The sequence below is a fragment of the Pseudophryne corroboree genome, chromosome 4 (genome assembly GCF_028390025.1).
Source record: "Pseudophryne corroboree isolate aPseCor3 chromosome 4, aPseCor3.hap2, whole genome shotgun sequence".
Classification (NCBI taxonomy): Eukaryota; Metazoa; Chordata; class Amphibia; order Anura; family Myobatrachidae; genus Pseudophryne; species Pseudophryne corroboree.
Genome location: NC_086447.1, coordinates 172,468,016 through 172,493,253, shown reverse-complemented (window position 1 = coordinate 172,493,253; position 25,238 = coordinate 172,468,016). Strand labels below are relative to the sequence as shown.

The 25,238-nt window shown below is 43.8% G+C and overlaps 1 protein-coding gene across 1 annotated transcript in view; it reads right to left on the bottom strand.

Moving 5' to 3' along the window:
- The window catches only part of LOC134909105 (serotransferrin-B-like), a 102,980-nt gene extending 77,952 nt beyond the window's left edge, over positions 1 to 25,028 (bottom strand). The window contains exons 1-4 of the mRNA XM_063915543.1: positions 24,921 to 25,028; positions 22,047 to 22,207; positions 19,670 to 19,778; positions 13,579 to 13,770 (exon numbers count right to left, since the gene is read on the bottom strand). Coding sequence (XP_063771613.1) covers positions 13,579 to 13,770; positions 19,670 to 19,778; positions 22,047 to 22,207; positions 24,921 to 24,963 — 505 coding nt within the window. The 5' untranslated portion in view covers positions 24,964 to 25,028. The remainder of the gene's footprint in view (positions 1 to 13,578; positions 13,771 to 19,669; positions 19,779 to 22,046; positions 22,208 to 24,920) is intronic.
- Positions 25,029 to 25,238: the final 210 nt, after the last annotated feature.

The window sequence follows — 25,238 nt, the reverse complement described above, 5'->3', positions numbered from 1 at the left end:
GTCATAAAAACGTATCTTGTAGTTTCAATTAAAATTTCAGTGGAATTTAGAAATTTAGAAGTGGAGAATGTTGGACAGCAATGATTAAATATTCATTTTAAAGGCATGCATAGTATACAATACACTATGGCAGACTATTTCAACTCTTTTACTGAAGTATTACTAGTTACTCTGATCAACTAGTACTGCCATTGGATTTAAGTGATCTGTGTTCTTATAACACAGCACTGATTATATTGCAACTATATTTATATTAAAACTTTAGAAAGCTGTTGTAAGTGGATTTATATCTGTACTATGTTAAGAACTTATAGTGATTGAAAATGGTTTACTAACCTTACATTTGTTAGATTTGATTAACACCTTTTGCTGGAGGTGGAGGGTTGATGGGTGGGGGTAGGTGGGGGTTGTATTCAGGATGAACACATGTTTCAGTAGTCCTATTTATTCAGTATAGGTTACAACTACAAAACTAAGAGTCATTTATGTGGTCTCTCCCCACCCCTGCCATAAGAACTCCAGGACCAGGCTTACCACCTATCCAGTTGACAACATCAGAGGCCAAATATAATAGAGTGAGAGTTTCAAAAAGTGAGAGATTTGGGAAGGTTTTGCAGGTTTTTTTTTTTTTTTAAAGTGGCAATCATTTACACAGCAAAATCAACCTGGTTTTGCAGTGTAAATGATTGCCACTTTTAAAAAAAAACTGAATAACCTTACCAAAGCTCTCACTTTCTGAAACTCTCACTCTATTACATTTGGCCCAATGTTTCCTCCCCAGGCCTAATCCTCAAGATGAGCAGGGAGCTGTGGGGAAGAGCACCAGGACCAGACACAGCAGGGTAATTTCCATTAGAGTTGAGTGTACTCCCCATATTCTCATACACACCCGTACTGCTCCCATGAGACCAGGACATTTATAATATTATCAAAATAATGTTATCCTAGATTTCCCCCTTCCATTGGTTTCCTGCAAATGTTTGCTTACTATGTGTTTTTTTCTCTCTCTCTTCCACCCCAATGCGTGCTATACCTGTAATGTGTTCCTCCACTAATTGCACCCCTGCCAGTGTGACCTACGTAGTGCACCCCAGATGGTGGCCTTGGATGGTTCCTCTGCGGACAGGAAGTTCTTGATGGGGATCTTTCCATACAGGATTTATCATGCTACTACTACATAAGTGTCAGTTTTCCCATACATCCACTGGACCCTTGTATGGCTCACTTTCCTCAGTGTAACCTTCATAGTGCGCCCAACACGGCTGTCTCATCTGGTTTACTTGTGGTTGGGATGAAAAATACATGTCCTGGTGGTTTTGTTGGGACCCTACTGTGAGCAGTAGGACGCTACAAACACCCCATTTTGTGTCATCTCTTCTAGGGGTAGACTATTCTACCCAGGGTAATCCTATGCAGTGCACCCAAGATGGCTGCCTCATCTGGTACCTTGTGAGGGTAGACTACACAACCCTTGGAAGTTATTACCCAAAATGTCTACACCAATCCTGCACTATGCTTACTGTGTGCTTAAGGTTTTTGTTTTATGTCTGTGTGGCTTGTCTATTGCTGTATTTGTTAAATCTTCTGTATTATGTACATTGTTCTTGATGTCTGCAAAGTGCTTTGAGTCCTTTTGGAAAAAGAAAGAGTGCTCTATATATATATATATATATATATATATATATATATATATATAATGATTATTATTATTATTATTATAATTATAATATATGTGCCTTTGAACGTTAGTGCAGCTGTCTGCTACAGTATCTGGTTGGTGGAAGTTCTCCCTGCCAATCATTCTCTTGCCCCAGAAGTAATCCTGGTGGCCATGTTAATTTGTACTTTCAGCAAGGACACGTGTCTGCAGCGTTCCTGCTATATTGCCTTGCTACAAAACACAAATCTACAGTTAGGGGTAAATTTACTACGATGGAAGTTCTATTTAAGATGGTATGTTGCCCATAGCAACCAATCAGATTCTAATTCTCATTTATCTAGCACCTTCTAGAAGATAATACCTGAAATCTGATTAGTTGCTATGGGCAACATCCCATCTTAAATAGAACTCCCATCTTAGTAAATTTACCCCTTAGTCTTTGCTTGGTAATGTAAAACAATTGTGTTATGGCCAGGTTCAGTGGGTCCTAAATAGCCTATTTGGTAGAAGGCACCATCCTTTTGTTTGTAGTACTCCATACTATTAAGGCTGTCTTAACAGCATTGGAAGCCCCAGGCAAAGCATTGCACTGGGGCCCCTACCCACCCATTCACCGGAAACCAATTAAAAGAAATCATAGCTTGCCTCTCCTGCATCATCTTTCCACATGCATACATACAGTGAATGGCTGCCAGCACTCTGATTGGTGGATAGCTCCAGCCATCCGCCAATCAGGTTGCTGACAGCCATTCACTGTCTGGCTGCATGTTGATAGGTAGATAGAGAATGCTGCCTGGCCGCTCTGATTGTGTGATCACCGCCCACCCCTGTTCGAATTGTGCCATCGCCACAATTCAATGGTCCCTTCTGATATTCTTTCTTGCTTTGGCATCCTCTCTCGTTGATGCCAGTGCTTTCCACAGAGGCAGGCACACTGCTATGTTTCATCCCTATTCTTTCTTGCTTTGGCATCCTCTCTCGTTGATGCCAGTGTTTTCCACAGAGACAGGCACACTGTTCTGTTCCATAGTTAAGGGGGAGGCCATGTGATCAGCAGTGCCAGTGGTTTTAAACTGATCCATTGGGAGAAACAAATAGTCAACTATAGGGAGCTGGACTCAATGGATTGTTCAGCTGCTGACACTGACATTACAATGAAAAAGAGCATTGTGATTGGTCAAAACAGGGGAGGCCTGACCAATCCCAGCACTGCCATTCATTTTGAGAGTAGCACCTAGAAGTGAACACAATTATCGGCATATCAAATTGCAAAACTACCTCTTTTTTTGAAATATACTAATTTAACATACCAAATGTCTTCATCTGCCAGCTGTATACCTGCAAATCAGGCCCCAGAAGATTAAACTCTGCCTCCACACTTACCTTTGTCAGTGTTTAACTGAAATGAACTCACAGACTGAGTAGAGCAGTACACTGTGGCCACCTGGTGCTTAAGCTATGTATTGCAGTTTTGACAATGGCCAATAAAACACTGCGCCACTGTATGCATCACGGTGGCGTGAGATAGAGGGGTCTTTAGAGCAATTTCAGGAAAGCTAACTAAGGAAACATATGTATTTAAACAGCACTCTGGACTATTCAGTGCCAAAGTGTAGGTCTTATGAGCTTGCTTTAGCCATCCTCACTTACAGTATACCATATTTCCTGTCTACTGTACTAGATTTCTACCTGTCTGAGACTTTGATTCTTGCCTGTGCCCCTGACCCTTGCTTGCCACTCTGTTTACACACCTGAGCTTATGACCCTGACCTTAGCCTTGTCCTGTGCTGAGCCTGAGCCTGTGGTCTTTGCTATGTCTATGTCTGATTACTCTTGTTTGCTGATTCTGTACCGCGTCTGTACTTCCCGAGTTCTCAGCCAGACATGTCTAGAGGGCAGCTAAAGGACTGCAGCCTGCAGGGTCTCAGCTATGAAATGAAGCCCATACTAGCTTGAGGCAGTTCTAGATGAAATATTTATCTGGATTCAGTGAGCTATTAAAGAAGCTCATTCAAGAAGGCTTTCTTTTTGGTGCACTCTTTTATTATGAAATTTTGTTAGTTATTAAACCATAACTTTTATTTTTTCATTTAAAAAATAATAATGACACTTGTTAAAAAACCCGTATAGTTGACAATACAAGGATATTTAAACAAATAATAAATACTTAATTAGTTGTGCCACTAATGGCAATGGTGATCATGTAAAGAATAAATGTAAAAGTACAAATACTTAATTAAACTAATGTCCGAAGAGAAAGGCTATTCTGTGAAAATATTTTGCTGGTATATATACATATATATATATATATATATATATATATATATATATATACTGTATGTGTTACATACACTAAGTGTTCCACACAGAGAAAAAAAGTATACAGTATATAATATATTGATTTACTAATATTGGCGCAAATTGCACAAATTAGTTATATTTTGTATACCTGGAACACTAATAAGGGCAGCAGTCAGGTTCGGCAGATAGGATATTCCAGGGCCGTTTCTAGACAATTTGGCTCCCAGTGCGAGATTTCAAAATGCGCCCCCCCCCCCCCCATTGCTATAAAAAAAAAATTGCGTGCCCCCCCCCCCCCCCATATAGCCAGAAAAAAAGCATGCGCGCGCTCCCGACAAGGCTGTGTGGCCTGATTGAAATGGGCGTGGTCTCATTACAGTGGGCGTGGCCTCGTCTGATATCACGCCCACCACAGGGGGGAAAAAATAAGAATTTACTTACCGATAATTCTATTTCTCGGAGTCCGTAGTGGATGCTGGGGTTCCTGAAAGGACCATGGGGAATAGCGGCTCCGCAGGAGACAGGGCACAAAAAGTAAAGCTTTCCGATCAGGTGGTGTGCACTGGCTCCTCCCCCTATGACCCTCCTCCAGACTCCAGTTAGGTACTGTGCCCGGACGAGCGTACACAATAAGGGAGGAATTTTGAATCCCGGGTAAGACTCATACCAGCCACACCAATCACACTGTACAACCTGTGATCTGAACCCAGTTAACAGTATGATAACAGCGGAGCCTCTGAAAAGATGGCTCACAACAACAATAACCCGATTTAGTTAGCAATAACTATGTACAAGTATTGCAGATAATCCGCACTTGGGATGGGCGCCCAGCATCCACTACGGACTCCGAGAAATAGAATTATCGGTAAGTAAATTCTTATTTTCTCTATCGTCCTTGTGGATGCTGGGGTTCCTGAAAGGACCATGGGGATTATACCAAAGCTCCCAAACGGGCGGGAGAGTGCGGATGACTCTGCAGCACCGAATGAGAGAACTCCAGGTCCTCTTTTGCCAGGGTATCAAATTTGTAGAATTTTACAAACGTGTTCTCCCCCGACCACGTAGCTGCTCGGCAAAGTTGTAATGCCGAGACCCCTCGGGCAGCCGCCCAAGATGAGCCCACCTTCCTTGTGGAATGGGCCTTAACAGATTTAGACTGTGGCAGGCCTGCCACAGAATGTGCAAGTTGAATTGTGCTACCAATCCCACGAGCAATCGACTGCTTAGAAGCAGAAGCACCCAGCATTGTTGGGTGCATACAGGATAAACAGCAAGTCAGATTTCCTGACTCCAGCCAACCTGGAAACTATATTTTCAGGGCCCTGATAACATCCAGCAACTTGGAGTCCTCCAAGTCCCTAGTAGCCGCAGGTACCACAATAAGCTGGTTCAGGTGAAACGCTGACACCACCTTAAGGAGAAACTGGGGACGAGTCCGCAGCTTTGCTCTGTCCGAATGGACAATCAGATATGGCTTTGTGAGATAAAGCCGCCAATTTTGACACTCGCCTGGCCGAGGCCAGGACCAACAGCATGGTCATTTTCCATGTGAGATATATCAAATCCACAGATTTGAGTTGTTTAAACCAATGTGATTTTTTAGGAATCCCAAAACTACGTTGAGATCGCCCAGTGCCACTGGAGACATCAAAGGGGCTGTATATGCAGTACTCCCTTAACAACTTCTGGACTTCAGAAACTGAAGCCAATTTCTTTCTGGAAGAAAATCAACAGGCCGAAATTTGAACCTTAATGGACCCAATTTGAGACCCATAGACACTCCTGTTTGCAGGAAATGTAGAAATTAACCTAGTTGAAATTCTTCCGTGGAGCCTTCCTGGACTCACACCCTGGCACATATTTTCACCTAAGTGGTGATAATGTTGTGCGGTCACCTCCTTCCTGGCTCTGACCAGGGTAGGGATGACCTCTTCCGGAATGCCTCTTTCCCTTAGGATCCGGCGTTCACCCGCCTTGGCGTCAACGCAGCTGCGGTAAGTCCCGGAACAGACACGGTTCTTGCCGAATCAAGACCCTTCTTAGTATCTCTTGAAGTTCCGGGAACCAAGTCCTTCTTGGCCAAACCGGAGCCACGAGTATAGTTCTTACTCCTCTCCTTCCTATCATTTTCAATACATTGGGTATGAAAAGCAGAGGATGGAACACATACACCGACTGGTACACCGACGGTGTTACCAGAGCGTCCCAGCTATTGCCTGAGTGTCTCTTGACCTGGCGCTTCAGGTGGGACGCCATCATAACCACCTTTGGTCTTTCCCAACGGTTTACAATCATGTGGAAACTTCCAGATTAAGTTTCCACTTTTCCGGGTGGAATTCATTTATGCTGAGGAAATCTTCCCAGTTGCCCACTCCCGGAATGAACACTGCTGACAGTGTTATCACATGATTTTCCGCCCAGCGAAGAATCCTTGCTGTCATTGCCCTCCTGCTTCTTGTGTCGCCCCGTCTGATAACGTGGGCGACCGCCATGATGATGTCCTACTGGATCAGCACCGGTTGACTTTGAAGCAGGAGTCTTCCTAGGCTCAGAGCATTGTAAATTGCCCTTAGCTCCAGTATATTCATGTGGAGAGAAGTCTCCAGACTTGACCACACTTCCTTGGAAATTTTTTCCCTGTGTGACTACTCCCCAGCCTCTCAGGCTGGTATCCGTGGTCCCCAGAACACAGTCCTGAATGCTGAGTGTGCTGCCCTCTAAAAGATGAGCACTCTGCAGCCCCCACAGAAGAGACACCCTTGTCCTTGGAGACAGGATTATCCGCTGATGCATCTGAAAATGCGATCCGGACCATTCGTCCAGCAAATCCCCTGAGATCTGCCGAATGGAATCGCTTCGTAAGAAGCCACCATTTTTCCCAGGACTCCTGTGCATTGATGCACTGATACTTGGCCTGGTTTTAGGAGGTTTCTGACTAGGTCGAATAACTCCTTGGCTTTTTCCTCCCGGAGGAACACCTTTTTCTGGACTATGCCCAGAATCATTCCTAGGAACAGCAGACGTATCGTCGGAAAACAGCTGCGATTCTTGGAATATTTAGAATCCAGTCGTGCTGTCGTAGAACTACTTTAGATAGTGCTCTTCCGACCTCCAACTGTTCTCTGGAACTTGCCCTTTCCAGGATATCGTCCAAGTAAGGGATAATTTAGATGCCTTTTTTCTTTGAAGAAACATCTTTTCGGCCATTACCTTGGTAAAAGGCCCGGGGTGCCGTGGATAATTCAAACGGCATCGTCTGAAACTGATATTGACAGTTCTGTACCACGAACCAGAGGTACCCTTGTTGAGAAGGGCAAATTTGGACATGGAGGTAATCCTTGATGTCCAGGGACACCATATAGTCCCCTTTTTTCCGGTTCGCTATCACTGCTCTGAGTGACTCCATCTCGATTTGAACCTTTTATGTAAGTGTTCAAAGATTTCAGTTTAGACTATGTCTCACCAAGCCGTCTGGCTTCAGTACCACAATATAGTGTGGAAAAATAATACCCTTTTCCTTGTTGTAGGAGGGGTACTTTGATTATCACCTGCTGGATATACAGCTTGTGAATTGTTTCCAATGCTGCCTCCCTGTCGGAGGGAGCCGTTGGTAAAGCAGACTTCAGAAACCTGCGAGGAGAAGATGTCTCGACTCTCCAATCTGTACCCCTGGGATAATACTTGTACTATCTAGGGGTCAACCTGCGAGTGATCCCACTGCGCGCTGAGACTCTTGAGACTACCCCCCCACCTTGAGTCCGCTTGCACGGCCCCAGCGTCATGCTGAGGACTTGCAGACGCGGTGGAGGGCTTCTTTTCCTGGGAAGGGGCTGCCTGCTGCAGTCTACTTCCCTTACCTCTATGTCTGGGCAGATATGACTGGCCTTTTGCCTGCATGCCCTCATGGGAAAGGAAGGATTGAGGCTGAAAAGACGGTGTCTTTTTCAGCTGAGATGTAACTTGGGGTAAAAAGGTTGGATTTCCCAGCTGTTGCCGTGGTCCCCAGGTCCGATGGACCGACCCCAACTAACTCCTTCCCTTTATACGGCAATACTTCCATGTGCCGTATGGGATCTGTATCACCTGACCACTGTCGTGTCCATGACATCTTCTGGGTGATATGGACAACGTACTTATCTTGATGCCAGAGAGCAAATATCCCTCTGTGCATCTCACGTACATATATATAGAATGCATCCTATTAAATGCTCTATATGAATAAAATATTTTCAGTCAGGGAATCCGACCAAGCCAACCCAGCACTGCATCTCCAGGCTGATGGCGATCGCTGGTCGCAGTATAACCACCGTATGTGTGTATATACTTTTTAGGATATCTTTCCAGCTTCCTATCAGCTGGCTCCTTGAGGGCGGCCGTATCTGGAGACGGTAACGCCACTTGATAAGCGTGTGAGCGCCTTATCACCCTAAGGGGTGTTTCCCAACGCGCCCTAATTTCTGGCGGGAAAGGGTATAACGCCAATATTTGCTATCGGGGTAACCCCACGCATCATCACACACTTCATTTTATTTTATCTGATTCAGGAAAAACTACAGGTAGTTTTTTCACTCCCACATAATACCCTTTTTTGTGGTACTTGTAGTATCAGAAATATGCAACACCTCCTTCATTGCCCTTAACGTGTGGCCCTAATGAGAAATACGTTTGTTTATTCAACGTCGACACTGGATTCAGTGTCCGTGTCTGTGTCTGTGTCGACCGACTGAGGTAAATGGGCGTTTTTAACGCCCCTGACGGTGTTTCTGAGACGCCTGGACCGGTACTAATAGTTTGTCGGCCGTCTCACGTCGTCAACCGACCTTGCAGCGTGTTGACATTCTCACGTAATTCCCTAAATAAGCCATCCATTCCGGTGTCGACTCCCTAGAGAGTGACATCACCATTACAGGCAATTTCTCCGCCTCCTCACCAACATCGTCCTCATACATGTCGACACACACGTACCGACACACAGCACACACACCGGGAATGCTCTGACAGAGGACAGGACCCACACTAGCCCTTTGGGGAGACAGAGGGAGAGTTTGCCAGCACACACCAAAACGCTATAATTATATAGGGACAACCTTATATAAGTGTTTTCCCTTATAGCATCTTTATATATATCTCAATATCGCCAAAATCAGTGCCACCCCTCTCTGTTTTAACCCTGTTTCTGTAGTGCAGTGCAGGGGAGAGCCTGGGAGCCTTCTCTCCAGGCTTTCTGTGAGAGAAAATGGCGCTGTGTGCTGAGGAGATAGGCCCCGCCCCTTTTTCGGCGGGCTCGTCTCCCGCTATTTAGTGAATCTTGGCAGGGGTTAAATATCTCCATATAGCCTCTGGGGGCTATATGTGAGGTATTTTTCGCCAAAAAAGGTTTTCATTTGCCTCCCAGGGCGCCCCCCTCCCAGCGCCCTGCACCCTCAGTGACTGCCGTGTGAAGTGTGCTGAGAGGAAAATGGCGCACAGCTGCAGTGCTGTGCGCTACCTTTAGAAGACTGCAGGAGTCTTCAGCCGCCGATTCTGGACCTCTTCTTACTTCAGCATCTGCAAGGGGGCCGGCGGCGCGGCTCCGGTGACCATCCAGGCTGTACCTGTGATCGTCCCTCTGGAGCTGATGTCCAGTAGCCAAGAAGCCAATCCATCCTGCACGCAGGTGAGTTCACTCCTTCTCCCCTAAGTCCCTCGTTGCAGTGATCCTGTTGCCAGCAGGACTCACTGTAAAATAAAAAACCTAAGCTAAACTTTCTCTAAGCAGCTCTTTAGGAGAGCCACCTAGATTGCACCCTTCTCGGCCGGGCACAAAAATCTAACTGGAGTCTGGAGGAGGGTCATAGGGGGAGGAGCCAGTGCACACCACCTGATCGGAAAGCTTTACTTTTTGTGCCCTGTCTCCTGCGGAGCCGCTATTCCCCATGGTCCTTTCAGGAACCCCAGCATCCACAAGGACGATAGAGAAATAAAAATAAAAAAGTCCCCTTTTTACACATTACACCAGGCAAGTGTCCCCATATTACACAGCGCGGCAGGCAGGTGTCCCCATTTTACAAAGCGCGGCAGGCAGGTGTCCCCATTTTACAAAGTGCGGCAGGCAGGTGTCCCCATTTTACAAAGTGCGGCAGGCAGGTGTCCCCATTTTACAAAGTGCGGCAGGCAGGTGTCCCCATTTTACAAAGTGCGGCAGGCAGGTGTCCCCATTTTACACAGTACGCAGGCAGGTGTCCCCATTTTACACAGTACGCAGGCAGGTGTCCCCATTTTACACAGTACGCAGGCAGGTGTCCCCATTTTACACAGTACGCAGGCAGGTGTCCCCATTTTACACAGTGCGGCAGGTATCCCCATTTTACACAGTGCGGCAGGTGCCCCCATTTTACACAGTGCGGCAGGTGCCCCCATTTTACACAGTGCGGCAGGTATCCCCATTTTACACAGTGCGGCAGGTATCCCCATTTTACACAGTGCGGCAGGTATCCCCATTTTGCAGAGTGCAGCAGGTATCCCCATTTTACACAGTGCGGCAGGTGTCAAGTGGGGGGAGGGAGGGGGGGAGGGGGGGAGGGGGAGAGAGAGAGAGAGAGAGAGAGAGAGAGAGAGAAAAAGAATACTTACAACTTGCCGCTCTTCGGGTCCCGCCTCCTCTGTAGATGGTTATCTCCAGTCCTCCTCTCCTCCCCCCGAGCGCTCCTGCTCGGGGGGCGGGGCTTCGCGGAATGACGCGTTTGCGTCGTGACGTCACGACGCAAACGCGTCATTCCGCGAAGCCCCGCCCCCCGAGCAGGAGCGCTCGGGGGGAGAGAGAGGGAGGAGAGCAGTGGTCACAAAGTGCCGCGGCGGGCGCCCCGTGCGGTTGCACGGCTCGCCCGCCGCTAGAAACGGCACTGGGATATTCATGCGGCAAATTATCAATGTTGTCAATAAAGAATATATAAGTCACAAATGTATAGTCTAAGCAGAACATAAATGTTGCCAACTGATCTGACACGTGGCAAAAAATGCGTAAGGTAAAATTTTGTTTTACCAATCTCTAAACATACAGTATCTCTGTAACAGAAATGAATCAATTATATGTACCTTCAAGAGATACGTTTATGTCAGACAAGAAGCTATCCAAGAAAAGTAATGTTAACAGAAATACAGCTGATACAGTATGGGCTATAATTAGCAGGTTATAGAGTTCAGAAAATATTAAAAAAATATATCATTCAATCTGATAAAATGTATGGTAAAGATAGCACACGGCACAATTTTGTTATACCAATCTCTAGAGGAACCTCTATAGCAAGAATAAATCAGAGACACAGAATGTGTTTCAGACTGTACATATTACTTTGTTAATGTGTAAATTTAAATTATCAGTAGTGATCCTATGAATGTTTCATACTAGGAATATCAGTGTATTTTTCATATTCGGTTACATATTTGTATACTCTGTGTCCTTGCAGTTCATAACCTATTCATAACCTATTCTGTGAGCGACACTTCCTTGGATTGTTTCTTTCTGATAAAAATGTATCTTTTGAAGGTGCTTACAACTGATTTATTCTTGCTATAGAGGTTCCTCTAGAGATTGGTATAACAATATTGTATCATGTGCTATCTTTAACATACATTTTATCAGATTGAATGATACATATTTTGAATATTTTCTGAACTCTATAACCTGCTAATTATAGCCCATACTGTATCAGCTGTATTTCTGTTAACATTACTTTTCTTGGATAGTTTCTTGTCTGACATAAACGTATCTCTTGAAGGTACATATAATTGATTAATTTCTGTTACAGAGATACTGTATGTTTAGAGATTGGTAAAACAAAATTTTTCTTATGCATTTTTTGCCACACGTGTCAGATCAGTTGGCAACATTTATGTTCTGCTTAGATTATACATTTGTGACTTATATATTCTTTATTGACAACATTGATCATTTGCAGCATGAATATCCTATCTGCCGAACCTGACTGCTGCCCTAATTAGTGTTCCAGGTACACAGAATGTAACTAATTTGTGCAATTTGCGCCAATATTAGTAAATTCATATATTATATATACTTTTTTTCTCTGTGTGGAACACTTAGTCTATTTAACACACACACCCACCACACACACACACATATATACACGCAATATTTTCGCAGAATAGCCTCTCTTCGGACATTAGTTTACTTAAGTATTTGTACTGTTACATTTATTCTTTACATGACCACCATTGCCATGATTGGCATGACTAATTAAGTATTTATTATTTGTTTAAATATCCTTGTATTGTCAACGATACCGTTTTTTTTACTAGTGTCATTATTATTTTTTAAATGAAAAAATAAAAGTTATGTTTCAATAACTAACAAAATTTCATAATAAAAGAGTGCACCAAAAAGAAAGCCTTCTTGAATGAGCTTCTTTAATTCCTCACTCAATCTAGATAAATACACTGTATTTCGCTTTCTGGTGCACCTCCAGCCACTAGACACAATTTAATGTTACAATAAGTCACAAATTGGTTGGTTTACTATATTAATATATTTGATATACCTTTAGAGCCAGTGCATAATCATCTGAGGGGTCACCCTCCATCTACACACAAGTTCCAGATGAGGACCTGGAGTCTGTTAGACTCCACCCCTGAACATTGCCAATGCATATCCTATATTGACCCAGTTTCCACTAGCGGCAGAATACACTGAGAGGTGTTGGGATTCCAGCATCTGTCACATGACTGCTGACATCCCAACAGCTATGAATACATACTATATCCCGGCGGTAAGGATACCAGTAGTCACATGACCGACCACGGCATCTCGACATTGAAGATCCCAACATCGGAGGAGGTAAGTATTTCTAAACCCCACCCCCAATCCCTAAACTAACCTTTGGGGGTGGCAGCTAGTGCTAACCCTCAGTGGTTATCGGCAATGGCTAACCCTCGGGATGTGGTGGCTAGGGCTAAAATAAACCCCCTCCCTGTGCCTAACTCTTACCCCCCTAGTGTCTGAGCTTACCCCCCCCCCCACACACACACACACACACACACAAACTTCCCCGGGCCCTTACCCATACCCAAATAATCACCTTCAGGATGTTGACTGTCGTTGATCCGGCACCAGTGTGCTGAGTGGTGTTGAGATTCTGGTGTCAGTCACATGACCATCCCGGCAGCCGTAATGCTAAACACATCCCATCTGCAACGTGAAACTGCATAGACTTGCACTTCCTGGCCGAATATGATTGATGTTTAATATCTTCTGCTGGTATCTTTCACCCATATTGTGGCAATGCCTGTGACACTACAATGTCCTTCAAAAGTAGCAGCTATGTCTAATGGTCAGGCCATGCTGTTGATTGGTCCATAATGTACCAGAGCTGTATCGGCTTACGTACACATTTCACACATGCTAGGCCAATATTTGAATGTACAATACATGCCTCATCTGTTCTACTGGTTAACAGTCCTAAAACTACATGACATAGGGGGCATATCCTTATAATTTAGGGGTATGGTAAAGCTTTTTCAGCTGGTGAATCTGGGCATTGTTCCAATTATCTGAATGTGAGTGGTGCCTGTTATGCAGCTGAAATGTATGCAATCTCTATAAGTAACCTAGGAATGACATTTACCTTTCTCAGCAGACTTTTCCTCAGGTCCTTTCCAATCTAACATCCCTGCTGCATGTAAGTTTCCAACTGGAGTAACCCAGCCTCCTGCTTTTCCTACCCCAGTGTGGCAGGATCTCTTGCCCTTGAGATCGTTAAACATAAATGTACTTGATTTTTTCACGAGAGCCACTCCAAAGTAGCACGTATCTGCTTCTGCAAAAGAAAAGTTACTGCATTAATGATGTAATGCATTACAGTGTTAGTCAGTAGCTTCTGCTCAGCCATTATTCAATTGACTAGGAAATAGTGTAATAACTGAGACGTCATATCAAGATCCCACTAGTTCCTAGGCCAGTGTTTACCAAACTGGGTACCGTGGAACACTGGGGTACCTCACGGGGTACTTGCAGGGGCACCTCGTGTTGATGGTCCAGGACTTATTTATTGTCAATATGACAGGCAAAGTCAGTGCTTGTGGCTTCCAATCATAAAATATGTGGACAAACAGAAGTGAACCCTGTCCCTCACCACATAACTGAGCCTAAGGATGATATATAAACACAATTTACTCAATTTAATATTTATTTTTCTAAATTTCTCCATAAGAAAATCTGATACTCTACGGCGCCGTGACTCATATAAGTTTGGGAACTACTGTCTTAGGTGAAACTGAATGAGTGAAAATTTTTAAATAGTACAAAATTTGATTGAATTTCACTGGTTTGATGGCCACGAACATGATCAATCACCAAGCGACCCTGGTTTGATTTTGAGTGTTCACATTTTATGGTTCGCTTTTGCAGTTCATGTCCATCATTAGTTATTTTGTTTGCTCACTGCGTTTGACATGTGCTGTTCGTGTTATAATGAGTGTTTTGCAATGTTTTACAAACACTATTTAAATAAAATGTTTAATTAAGTTACGTTTACATATAGATTTTTTTTTTCTAGGTCTAGTCAGTAGACCCATCCCAGGGATTCACCTCTTCTCTTTCTCTTTCTTCTGTTTCTTTTCTTTTAGGTTGTTTTTCTTTTTCTATTTCTTCAGCCTGCCTTGCCTTTGTATAGGCCAACATTCTTTCTCTTCTGCACTTGAATTGCGGTGTAGAAACAAATCATGGGCCGCACTTAATGAAGTCCGAGTTGACTGGAGGTGGGGGATCCCAGACGAACTCTGACTTTTTTTTTAAAGTGGCAATCATGTACAAGGCAAAACCATGCTTTGTAAATAATTGCCTCTTTAAAAAAAATCGTCCGAGTTTGGTCAGGAACCCGCACCTCCAGCCAACTTGGACTTCATTACAAAACAAATATCCATTTTTATTATTTACAGTATACGTATCTATTGAAAGTTATTAATTATAAACCAATTATGCTACAAAGAATAAATGATAAATCTAATAACATTAATTGTTGATATGTTGGCAGTCTGAAATATTTAACGTGTTTATAGACATTTTTCAGCTATTTATTATTGAAATGTACTAATATTAACTGTATTTTGTGAGCTGGGGGGAGGGGGAGGCACTCCTTTCCCCTCCTTAAATACATAATAATGAAAAGAAGGGGAAGAAACACCCTAAAACTTACATATTGAAGTGGAAATATAGTAAAGCAAGTGTATAATATTCTATTTCTGACTGTCTTTATGAGGTGATGCCTTAAATCATTTACAAAATTTATTGTAGCGATTACTGAATAAGAGGATACTGTGGATTCAGGAGTACCACTGACTGTTAGCCAGGGCTGGATTAAGGGAGGGGTGACAGGGGCGGTTGTCCCTGGGTCCCCACATATTAGGGCCCCCCACACAGTGCTGTGTGAAGTCAGTCAGGCAGCACATTCTGAAGGAGTCCCCTCTGACGGCTCAGCTATTCGGCCACTGAGGATGTCATAAGTGTAGAGTTAGTCTCGCGGGATAGGGATGTGAAATCCCGCAAGACAGTGACCCGTAAGATGGCCGCATCTGTTGGTGGAGCACTGTCCCTGTCCATGCTGCAGCATCCAGGTAAGATGCTGCGGTGCGATGGGGCGTGTGTGCGCGCTCATGAATTGACAACACTCATACTACTAGGGGCCCCCACAAATTCATTGCCCCTGGGCCTCAACCAGCCTTAATCCGGCCCTGCCCTTAACCCTTTTGTATACAGAACATTAGGATGAGACATTGTGGACTTAAGATGAGTACACACTGGCTGATATATTGGCCGTTCAACTGAACAGCCTATGTATAGAGGTACCTTTGGTGGGTGTGTACCAGCAATATGTTTGTGAATGACGTTGCTTACAGACATAGCACATCAGCCCTGCAGCACAGCCACTGGTAGATATATCTGCAGATATACTGGCACATCATGTTGTGTCCCGTACACTTACTGCACAGGCTGCCAGTGACTGACATCACAACTTGGCAGGCACCTGTAAATGCCCAACCAGTTGTAACGTCAGACACAATACATTGGGCCAGCGATTGGTAAGTGTATATGCACTTACCAGTCATCAGATAGGATGGTGGATCAGCCTAGTGTGTACCGAGCTTGTCAGAGCTACCTGGTTGCTCCATGTAACAAGATCAGGTCACCTCTCTCCCAAATATCAAGCATAAACATGGATAGCTGTAACACAGATATTGGGGATGAGGGGGGCCTCAAACACCCACAGTGCTGACACTGATTATGGGGCAGATGTACTAAGCCTTGGAGAGAGATAAAACTGACAGAGACACAGCCAGTAACATGACAGGAGTTGATTGGCTGGTGCTTTCTCTCTCACCAAGGCTTAGTACAGTACATGTGGTAAGTAGGTTTTGAAAAGGGCATGGACCTATAAAGCATAATGCTATGACCCATTTCATGTCATTTTGCTGAGTTTTCATGTATCATTTTGGGGGAGTTCTCTTCGCTGGGGGCGTGCCAGTGCTACCCGAGCTGCCCAGCCGACCCCAGCCTCATTTGGCTATGCAGAGCAGCAGGTGACAAAGATTACTCTCCCACCTCCCCCTTTTTACACAGAACACTGTAGCCATGAGGTGGGATGGCGGCAAAGTTCCAGTAAAGCGAGCCAGTCACAAAAATCAGGACGGTTTATTGTAAAAGTGATTTATGGCCTTAATGTTCCTACAATTAGCACGCTCATTGTCAGATTGTCGATGGTGACAATGTCAACAGTCAATGTTGACAACAGAATGCTGAAACTTATGATGTTGAAATGGTTAAAATGTCAACATCACGAATGTCTACACCTAGAAATGTTGACTTAACATTGTGGTTAGGGTCAGGCTTAGGTCTCAGGGTTAGTGCAACGTTAGGACCATGTCCACATTTCATCCGTGTTGGCATGCTCAATGTAGAAGTAATGTGCATGTCGGCATGTTCACTGTACTGGCCATTTCCATGCTCTCAGGTCGACATTATGAAAGTCAACATGATAATTCTTAAACTAATATACCGAACCGTGAATTAAATGCCACTCCTGTTTCGCCATTTATTGGTACGATAAAGTTAATGTAGACTACTAATGCTATTTTTACTAAAACTAGCCCTGCACTAAGGGCTTAATTCAGAGTTGATAGCAGCAGCAAATTTGTTAGCAGTTGGGCAAAACAATGGGGGTCATTCCGACCTGTTAGTGGCTGTGCTATAGCTACGATCACTGACACAGACATGCGGGAGGGGGGAACGGAACCAGCACAGGGCTAGTCCACCCCGTATGTCTGGCCTGACCCCACCGCACAAGTACAAAAGCATCACCCATCGGCGATGCTTTTGTACTTGTAGAGTAACTCCCAGCCAGCGCAGCTCCTGCGGCTGGTCAGGAGTTAATTGTAGCTGCCAGGATCGCAGCAGCTGGCGTCTGACATCACGCAGCCACTGCGGCCCGCCCCCCCTGCACGGTCCAACCATGCCTGCGCTGGCCGGACCACGCCCCAAAAATGCCATGCCGCCCCCTCCCGCCCAGCGACCGCCTCAGCCTGTCAATCAGGCAGAGGCGATTGCTAGGCAATGACAGCCTTTGGTCGTCTGGCACTGGCGTATGCGCAATTAATCGCACCGCTACAAAATCAAAAACCTAATCGCACCGCTACAAAATCAAAAACCTAATCGCACCGCTACAAAAAATTGCAGTGTGCAATTGGGTCGGAATGACCCCCCATGTGCACTAAAGGGGGGACAGATATAACATGTGCAGAGAGAGTTAGATTTGGGTGGGGTGTGTTCAAACTGAAATCTAAATTGCAGTGTAACAATAAAGCAGCCAGTATTTACTCTGCACAGAAACAAAATAACCCACCCAAATCTAACTCTCTCTGCACATGTTATATCTGCCACACCTGCAGTGCACATGGTTTTGCCCAACTGCTAAAAAATTTGCTGCTGAGATCAACTCTGAATTACCCCCATAGTCACCCCCGCAGCGGTGACGGTGGAGACACATTGCATGTTAATTTCTGCAATACCTGTCCTCCAATAAAAGGAGTAAAAGTACAGGTCTCTTCTCTTCCCGTATGAAACATTCACCTGTGGACTGAGGGTGTTAGATATTCAGTCGTTAAAGGAGTCGCTACTCCTCTTTTGGATGAAATACTGATGTTGCTGTTATCTTGAATGACAACAGTGACATAGTGAAGGTTCCACATGGTAAAATGACCAAGCCAATTACAGGGCAAAGAAGGAAAAGTTTACCTGAGTCTTCTGACTGAATTTTTAAACATAAAATACCCTAAATTCCAATCTGATTAGTATTCAGCATCATGATTTTTTATTACGCTACACACACTGTGATATTGGTCCAAAACTGCAGTTGATGTAACCCTTGACTTGGCCTGCTTATTAGTACTTGTCTTGTCTCTAAGGGTCTGGAGTCTCCTGACAGGTTTAGGCCCCCATTTATCAAGCCTTGGAGAGTGATAAATAGCATGGTGATAGAAAGATGTACCAACCAACCAGCTTCTAGCTGCCATGTTACAGGCTGTGTTTGAAACATGACAGTTGGGAGCTGATTTCTTGGTACTTTGGGGCAGATGTATTAAGACTGGAGAAGGGATAAGTAAGTGATAAAGCAGTGATAAGCGCAAGTGATAAACGCAATAGGCAGTCACCTCTCATTTTTCAAATCCGTAATGATTGTCTGGTGTATTATTATCACCCTGCGCTTATCACTGCTTTATCACTTCTTTATCGTTTCTCCAGATTAATACATCTGCCCTTATATCACTGTGCTCTGTATCAATCTCCAAGGCATGATAAGTTTGGGCCTTAATGTGCTTACCCTTGTTTCAAAAGATTATGAAAAAAAATGTACATGAAATGATAGACTTCCAGATATATGTTTCTTTCATTACTGAAGTAATCCTAGTCATGTTTTAGGACGACAGACTGTCCATATAAGATTATGGGAGATGCATCAGAGAATCTGAATCCTAAAACCCAGGTAGTCTCTGGAACCTGCCTTTACTTGCATTTTCAATTCTGGTTGGAAATATACTTTCAGTCAACCATTGTGAGTGGGCATGGGACAATGCATAATATAAGAGCCTATTCTACTGTGAATACAGGGGGCCATTCTGAGTTGATCGCTCGCTGCCTTTTTTTGCAGCACAGCGAACAGGTTACTACTGCGTATGTGTTTGCACCGCAATGCGCACGCGCGTCGTACGGGTACAAATCGGATCATTGCTGGGCGATGGATTTAATGAAGAATCCAATCGCACAGCCAATCGCAAGGAGATTGACAGGAAGAGGGCGTTTGTGGGTGGCAACTGACCGTTTTCCGGGAGTGTTTGGAAAAACGCAGGCGAGTCCAAGCGTTTGCAGGGCGGGTGTCTGACGTAAATTCCGGGACCAAAAAGACTGAAGTGATCGCAAGGGCTGAGTAAGTCCAGAGCTACTCAGAAACTGCAAAAAACTTTTTCGTCCCGCTCGGCTGCACACGCGTTTGCACACTTGCAAAGTGAAAATCCACTCCCCTGTGGGCGGCGACTATGCGTTTGCACGGCTGCAAAAAGTAGCTAGCAAGCAATCAACTCAGAATGAACCCCACAGTCGGAAGCTGGACAGGAAAAAAGCATACTTATGTAATCTGACACAATGCAGCAATATGGCCTTTATGGTACCTTGCTCAGTGCCGTAGTTTTCTGCCAAGATTGGCTTTAATCTATAAGGATTCATGGCACCTTTGTATATATGTCCACTATCCAGAGTAATAGCATCCGCATCTCCTTTCTGGAAAACAAAGGTTTCTGTAAATATAGTGTTTAATAAACTGTTTCTTAGATATTGGTTTCACTCTACAGTATCTATAGATTAATAGCAGAAGGACACTTAGCGACATATTTCTATGATGCTGTTGTCTGAGCAGGTTACATAGTATGACGATGATGGTTTGGATGACAGGTGATAAACTCGACCAAACTCGCACTGCGATAATTGAGTACATCGCATGGATGTATCAATTATCGCATGCAGGGACAGAGCTTGCGGTCAAGATTTGTCCCTGCGATGCCTCTCCGCAGAATCATTGGGGTATTTTTCATAAAAAATATCCTGATGTGCTGCTGCCCCCACTCCCACCCCACCCCCGTCGTGACTACCCCCGCGTGCAAAAGACCCCCGGATATTATACTTACCAGTCCAGGAGCCAGTGTCTGCTGCATCAGGAGGCTGCCAGGCGCCGGGTCCTTCTTCTGCGCTGTGACCCCCGATGCTGTAAACTGCCCTGCTGCAAAGCAGTATCACTTTACTGCACCAAGGTCACAGCGCAGCATATGGAGGACCCGGCGCCCTGCATCGCACATCGGAGCAGCAGAAACCAGCTCCTGGAAAGGTATGTGGGGGGTTTTATAAAACTTTTTTTTGTGTCCATCGGACACACATAGCTGGTCACACTGGCCAGGTCCCCGCACAGCTTTCTCTGCCAGAGAAAGCTGGGCAAAAGGGTCCACATCATAGTGCTGCCCTGTGATCTCACCAGCCTGAGCTGGCAAGATTATCTCTGGGCACACTGCTGTATTTTTTTATATATATTGTTTTTTGTAAATTCGGGCCAGATCACATTTCCCAATATAAGTATGGGAATGCGATGTGGCTTACTAAAAAAAAATGACAATTAAAGGGTTTGGAGCAGTTGTTCATGAAAACTGCTCCAAATGCCCTTTAATACATTCAGGTGATACTGAAATAATGTAAAAAGGGTTATTATTTTAGTGAAAATAATGTTAATAAATGGCCCCTTGGTCCGTAGATTTGCAGAAAAATATTGGCATTGTAATTGTTTTAAAGTTATGTGGTAAAACACCCGTCTGCTAAATACAGTGCATCATCATTGTGCTCTGGAAAATGTGGCAGTAGGTGACCTCTCCTTGTGCACCTGCTGGGTCACTTGGAACATGTGACCTGATGGGTGGTCTAGAAACTGACAGTTATTTGCAGCCACCCACTAAGCAGGGATTTTTCAAAATTTGACTCCTAAGGGGGTGAACAGGGGTAAAATGTTCCGCCCAGAAAACCAGGCACATCAGCTAGTTTAATATTTAATCTCTGACATCTGATATATACTAATACAGAATATGTGAGTCTGACAATGGTTTTCATTTAATATTCCCATACACCGAAACACCTAGCAGCAGTAAGAAAGATGGCTCCCATGTCTAAAGTTATTATTTATGCAGTCATCCTGAAAACACCCCTGGGTTGATGAGGAGTAAGCTGCAAGGATGGGTGTTTCCAGGGCATTTTTGAATATTAAGAACTAGTGGAAAATGAAGCAAGCACCGAAAGCATAGGACTCCAGTAGCTTATATCCAAAGCTTTGTTATAGAAACGGAATACAAATGGGTGGCCGGCGGATGGGTTGCCGCCTGTCATTATACCAACAGCGGCATCCTGTCAGCTGGAATCCCGGCAGCAAGTCCCCTCGCCATCTCACTGTGCTCGCCACGCTTTGGGCTCGGTTAATTATCCACTCGGGTGGTGGTGAGGTCCCACCACCCGAGTGGGAATCCGGAACTGCAGTCAGATTTGTGACCACCGTCATTTCTGGTATCGGTATCATGAATGTCAGGATCCCAACAGGCGGTATATTATTAACTGCATCCCATACAAACGGTCTGAGACTGACACAGCATGCCAGTCTAGACAAATGCAATAATTCATGTACATATGTATATAATCAGCTATAATAATTTCAGAAAATAACTCTATTGAATGTATAATAATAATAATAATAATAATAATAATAATATTTATATAGTACTTTTCTCCTAATAGGACTAAGGGGGACATTTACTAAGCAGTGATAAGAGCGGAGAAGTGAGCCAGTGGAGAAGTTGCCCCATCAACCAATCAGCAGCTCTGTATAATTTTATAGTATGCAAATTATAGATGTTACTTCAGTGCTGATTGGTTGTCATGAGGCAACTTCTCCACTGGCTCACTTCTCCGCTCTTATCACTGCTTAGTAAATGCCCCCCTTAGTGCTTAGTGTAAGCTTACCGCAATGGCTTTTAAACATTCTTCAGTGCTGCCTTTATTGATGCAGGCGAGTGAAACCTGTTGGGTTCCACAATTCTTTGCCAGATCTTTGCATTTCTTTAGTTCAGCTTCGGAGATGGCACACCAGGTGACTTTCTTTGCCGGCGCAGCAAAGCAGAGAGCTATGTACAGTAGAACCAAAGTGAAAAAAGAAAGACCATGAGATGGTTATAACTCTACATTCTTTATGGGTATAATAATGCTAATGTTTGTGGTATACTTAGGCACCCTGTCTCTCGCCAATTGTTGCAGAATGGTGGCAAAGTGGTTAGTATTGCTATCCACGATGCTGAGGGGACGGTTTTGAATGGTTTGAAAAAAGACTGTAAATGAGCACAACAGCAATTTAAATGACATTCAACCTCACTGGGAATAAGTATGGATCCTTAATAAAAGGGTGCACCCACATAATTGATTGCTATTTTAGGACTAAAAGTATGGAGTGTTATACAATATTTTTTTCAGTCATTTCCGTCTTTTACTGTGTCTGATATTCTGCCGGAGGCAGGATAAATTGGTGCTGCAATTAACTCATGTGGCATCTATCACCATCGAAACTTTGCAAAACTTATCTTTGGCACTAAATATTTTGGTGTTGGGACTGTCCATTTACTGTACACACAGGTTACAGCTGACATTCTCTTGGCAGAGCTCTCCAGCAGCCATTATTTCATGTACTGTATACTGAATTTGGTAAAGGTGTACTTTTTGCATCTGGTAAATACTTATTTTAATAAATATTAATATATAGCACCTAGAAAGTAAATATATCTGGGAAGAATTGCACCAGACATGCAGAAAATATGGCATTTTGTTGTGCAGTTGGTCAATATTGGACAGTACATCTGACAAGAGTTATTGTCTAACTTTGCCCAATAATTAGACAACAACATAACAACTAATTAGTTACAATGGCTCATTTATCAACAAGTGATAAAACTCGCGGTGAATGATTAAACTCGCTACTTATGATAAATGGTGCTCCAGCCAATTAGCTCCCAACTGTCATTTTTCAAACATACAGTATGACATTTAGCTGAACACATGACAGTTAGGAGTTGATTGGCTGGAGCACCATTTATCATACGCAAGGAGTTTTAATATTCACAACGAGTTTTATCACTTGTTGATAAATGAGCTCCTTTGTTAGTATAATTTACACTAGACAGAAAAAACTAAATGTTAATGAGTTGCTACGAGTTACTGCCCCTCTGAGTAATGCTGGAAAATAACTCTCATTGTGTATATTGCAACATAACCGGTATCTGATTAACATCACTACTATATGACTAATTTATATCTATCTATCTATCTATCTATCTATCTATCTATCTATCTATCTATCTATCTATCTATCTATCTATCTATCGATCTATCTATCGATCTATCTAACTGGGTTGGGTTTGTTTTGCCGGTGGCCAGGATCCCGGAGGTCAGCATACCAACTGCTAGAATGCCGGCGGGGGGCGAGTGCAATGGAACCCCTGCGGGCTCTCTGCGCTCACCACACAGTGGGCTTGGTGACTCGCTGTGCTCACCACTGGTTCTATTCCCACTTTATGGGTGTTGTAGACACGCAGGAGTGGTAACAGTCCCTGTGTGTCAGCATTCTGATAGTGGGCATTGGCCACGGTCAGAATTCCGGTGTCTGCATCCTAACCGCCAGGATCTTGACCGGCAGTCATGTGACCACATCCCAGCTATCTATCTATCTATCTATCTATCTATCTATCTATCTATCTATCTATCTATCTATCTATCTATCTATCTAATATCTATCTGTCTATCTATCGATTTTATATCTATCCATTGTCGCATACACACGGTACGATTCTAGCTAAGGATATGGACTATATATGGACTATATATATATTGTTAGAAAAAAGAGTGCATATAATACCATGTGTATGGAAGCAACGTTGAACGATGCACGCTCCCGCATATCATCATCGCTGGAAAAAATAGGCTGTGCATGCACAGTCTATTTTGGCTTAGAGAGTGCATTTCGTTTGTGTGTGTATGGTAATAACGATATAAGCCAACGATAATGATTATCCCTCCAGAAGTCCCACCTACCCCCCTGACATACCAGCCCCCTGTATAGCCAAAATCGTTCATAGCCAAAATCTTTCATAGCCAAAATCATTCAGTGTGTATAGTCAGTATGGTTGGTTCGGGAGTTTTAAGGGAAATCTTTAAGAGCTAAAATCGTTCATAGCCAGAATAACACAGTGTGTAAGCCCCTTATCTCCTATCTATCTATCTATCTATCTATCTATCTATCTATCTATCTATCTATCTATCTATCTCTATGTACATACCCACCAACTGTACCTTATTGGCCGGTACAGTACAATTTTTTCGATAGTCTGTCTGTACCGGCCAAAAGGTTCCTTGTACCGGTTTTCAGTGTCTCCCATTCCAATAGAAGCCTATGGAAGCGCTGCTTAGCCATGCCCCCTTTACCAGTGACCACGCCCGTTTTCCAGTTTTGTACTGGTTTTCAGCTGGGCAGTGTTGGAGGGTATCTATCTATCTATCTATCTATCTATCTATCTATCTATCTATTTATCACCTATGGTCTTCGTTATTGAAATGAGGCTTTGTGCACAACTGTGCTTTAACCCAAATAAATCTGTGTATCATTTGTTATGTAGTATTAGATAAATGAAGCATCTTGTTGGTATGGACCACACACAGCCCATTTGTGCATTGTACACGATATCATTAAATAAGCCTCTCACTAGGGCTTTGCTTATAATCTGCCTACAGTTGTGTAAAGCACACAGCAATAATTATGTCACACTCCCATGAAAGGGAGAACCTGTCACTTACCCAGGATGCCGAAGCAGAGAGTCCATTGGAAAGTAGAAGTCATTGCCACTGCAGTGTTCCTCACAAACTGTCAGAACTCAGTTTGTGGAGAGAAGTCAGGATAAAGCGCAGCCTTTTATACAATCGCAGGGAAGCTGACTGGACACATTTTGTGTCCCTGTAATGTTTACTCAATAGTGTTTCACAACAGTGCCTCCTCCTCCCTCTCACTGATCCCCATAGAGAGACTTGAATTTTTGGATCATTATTCCTATTTTGTTTGAAATGCTTCCTAGATAGAGCTGGATTAACCCTAACTACTAAAGAGAGATTAGGTAT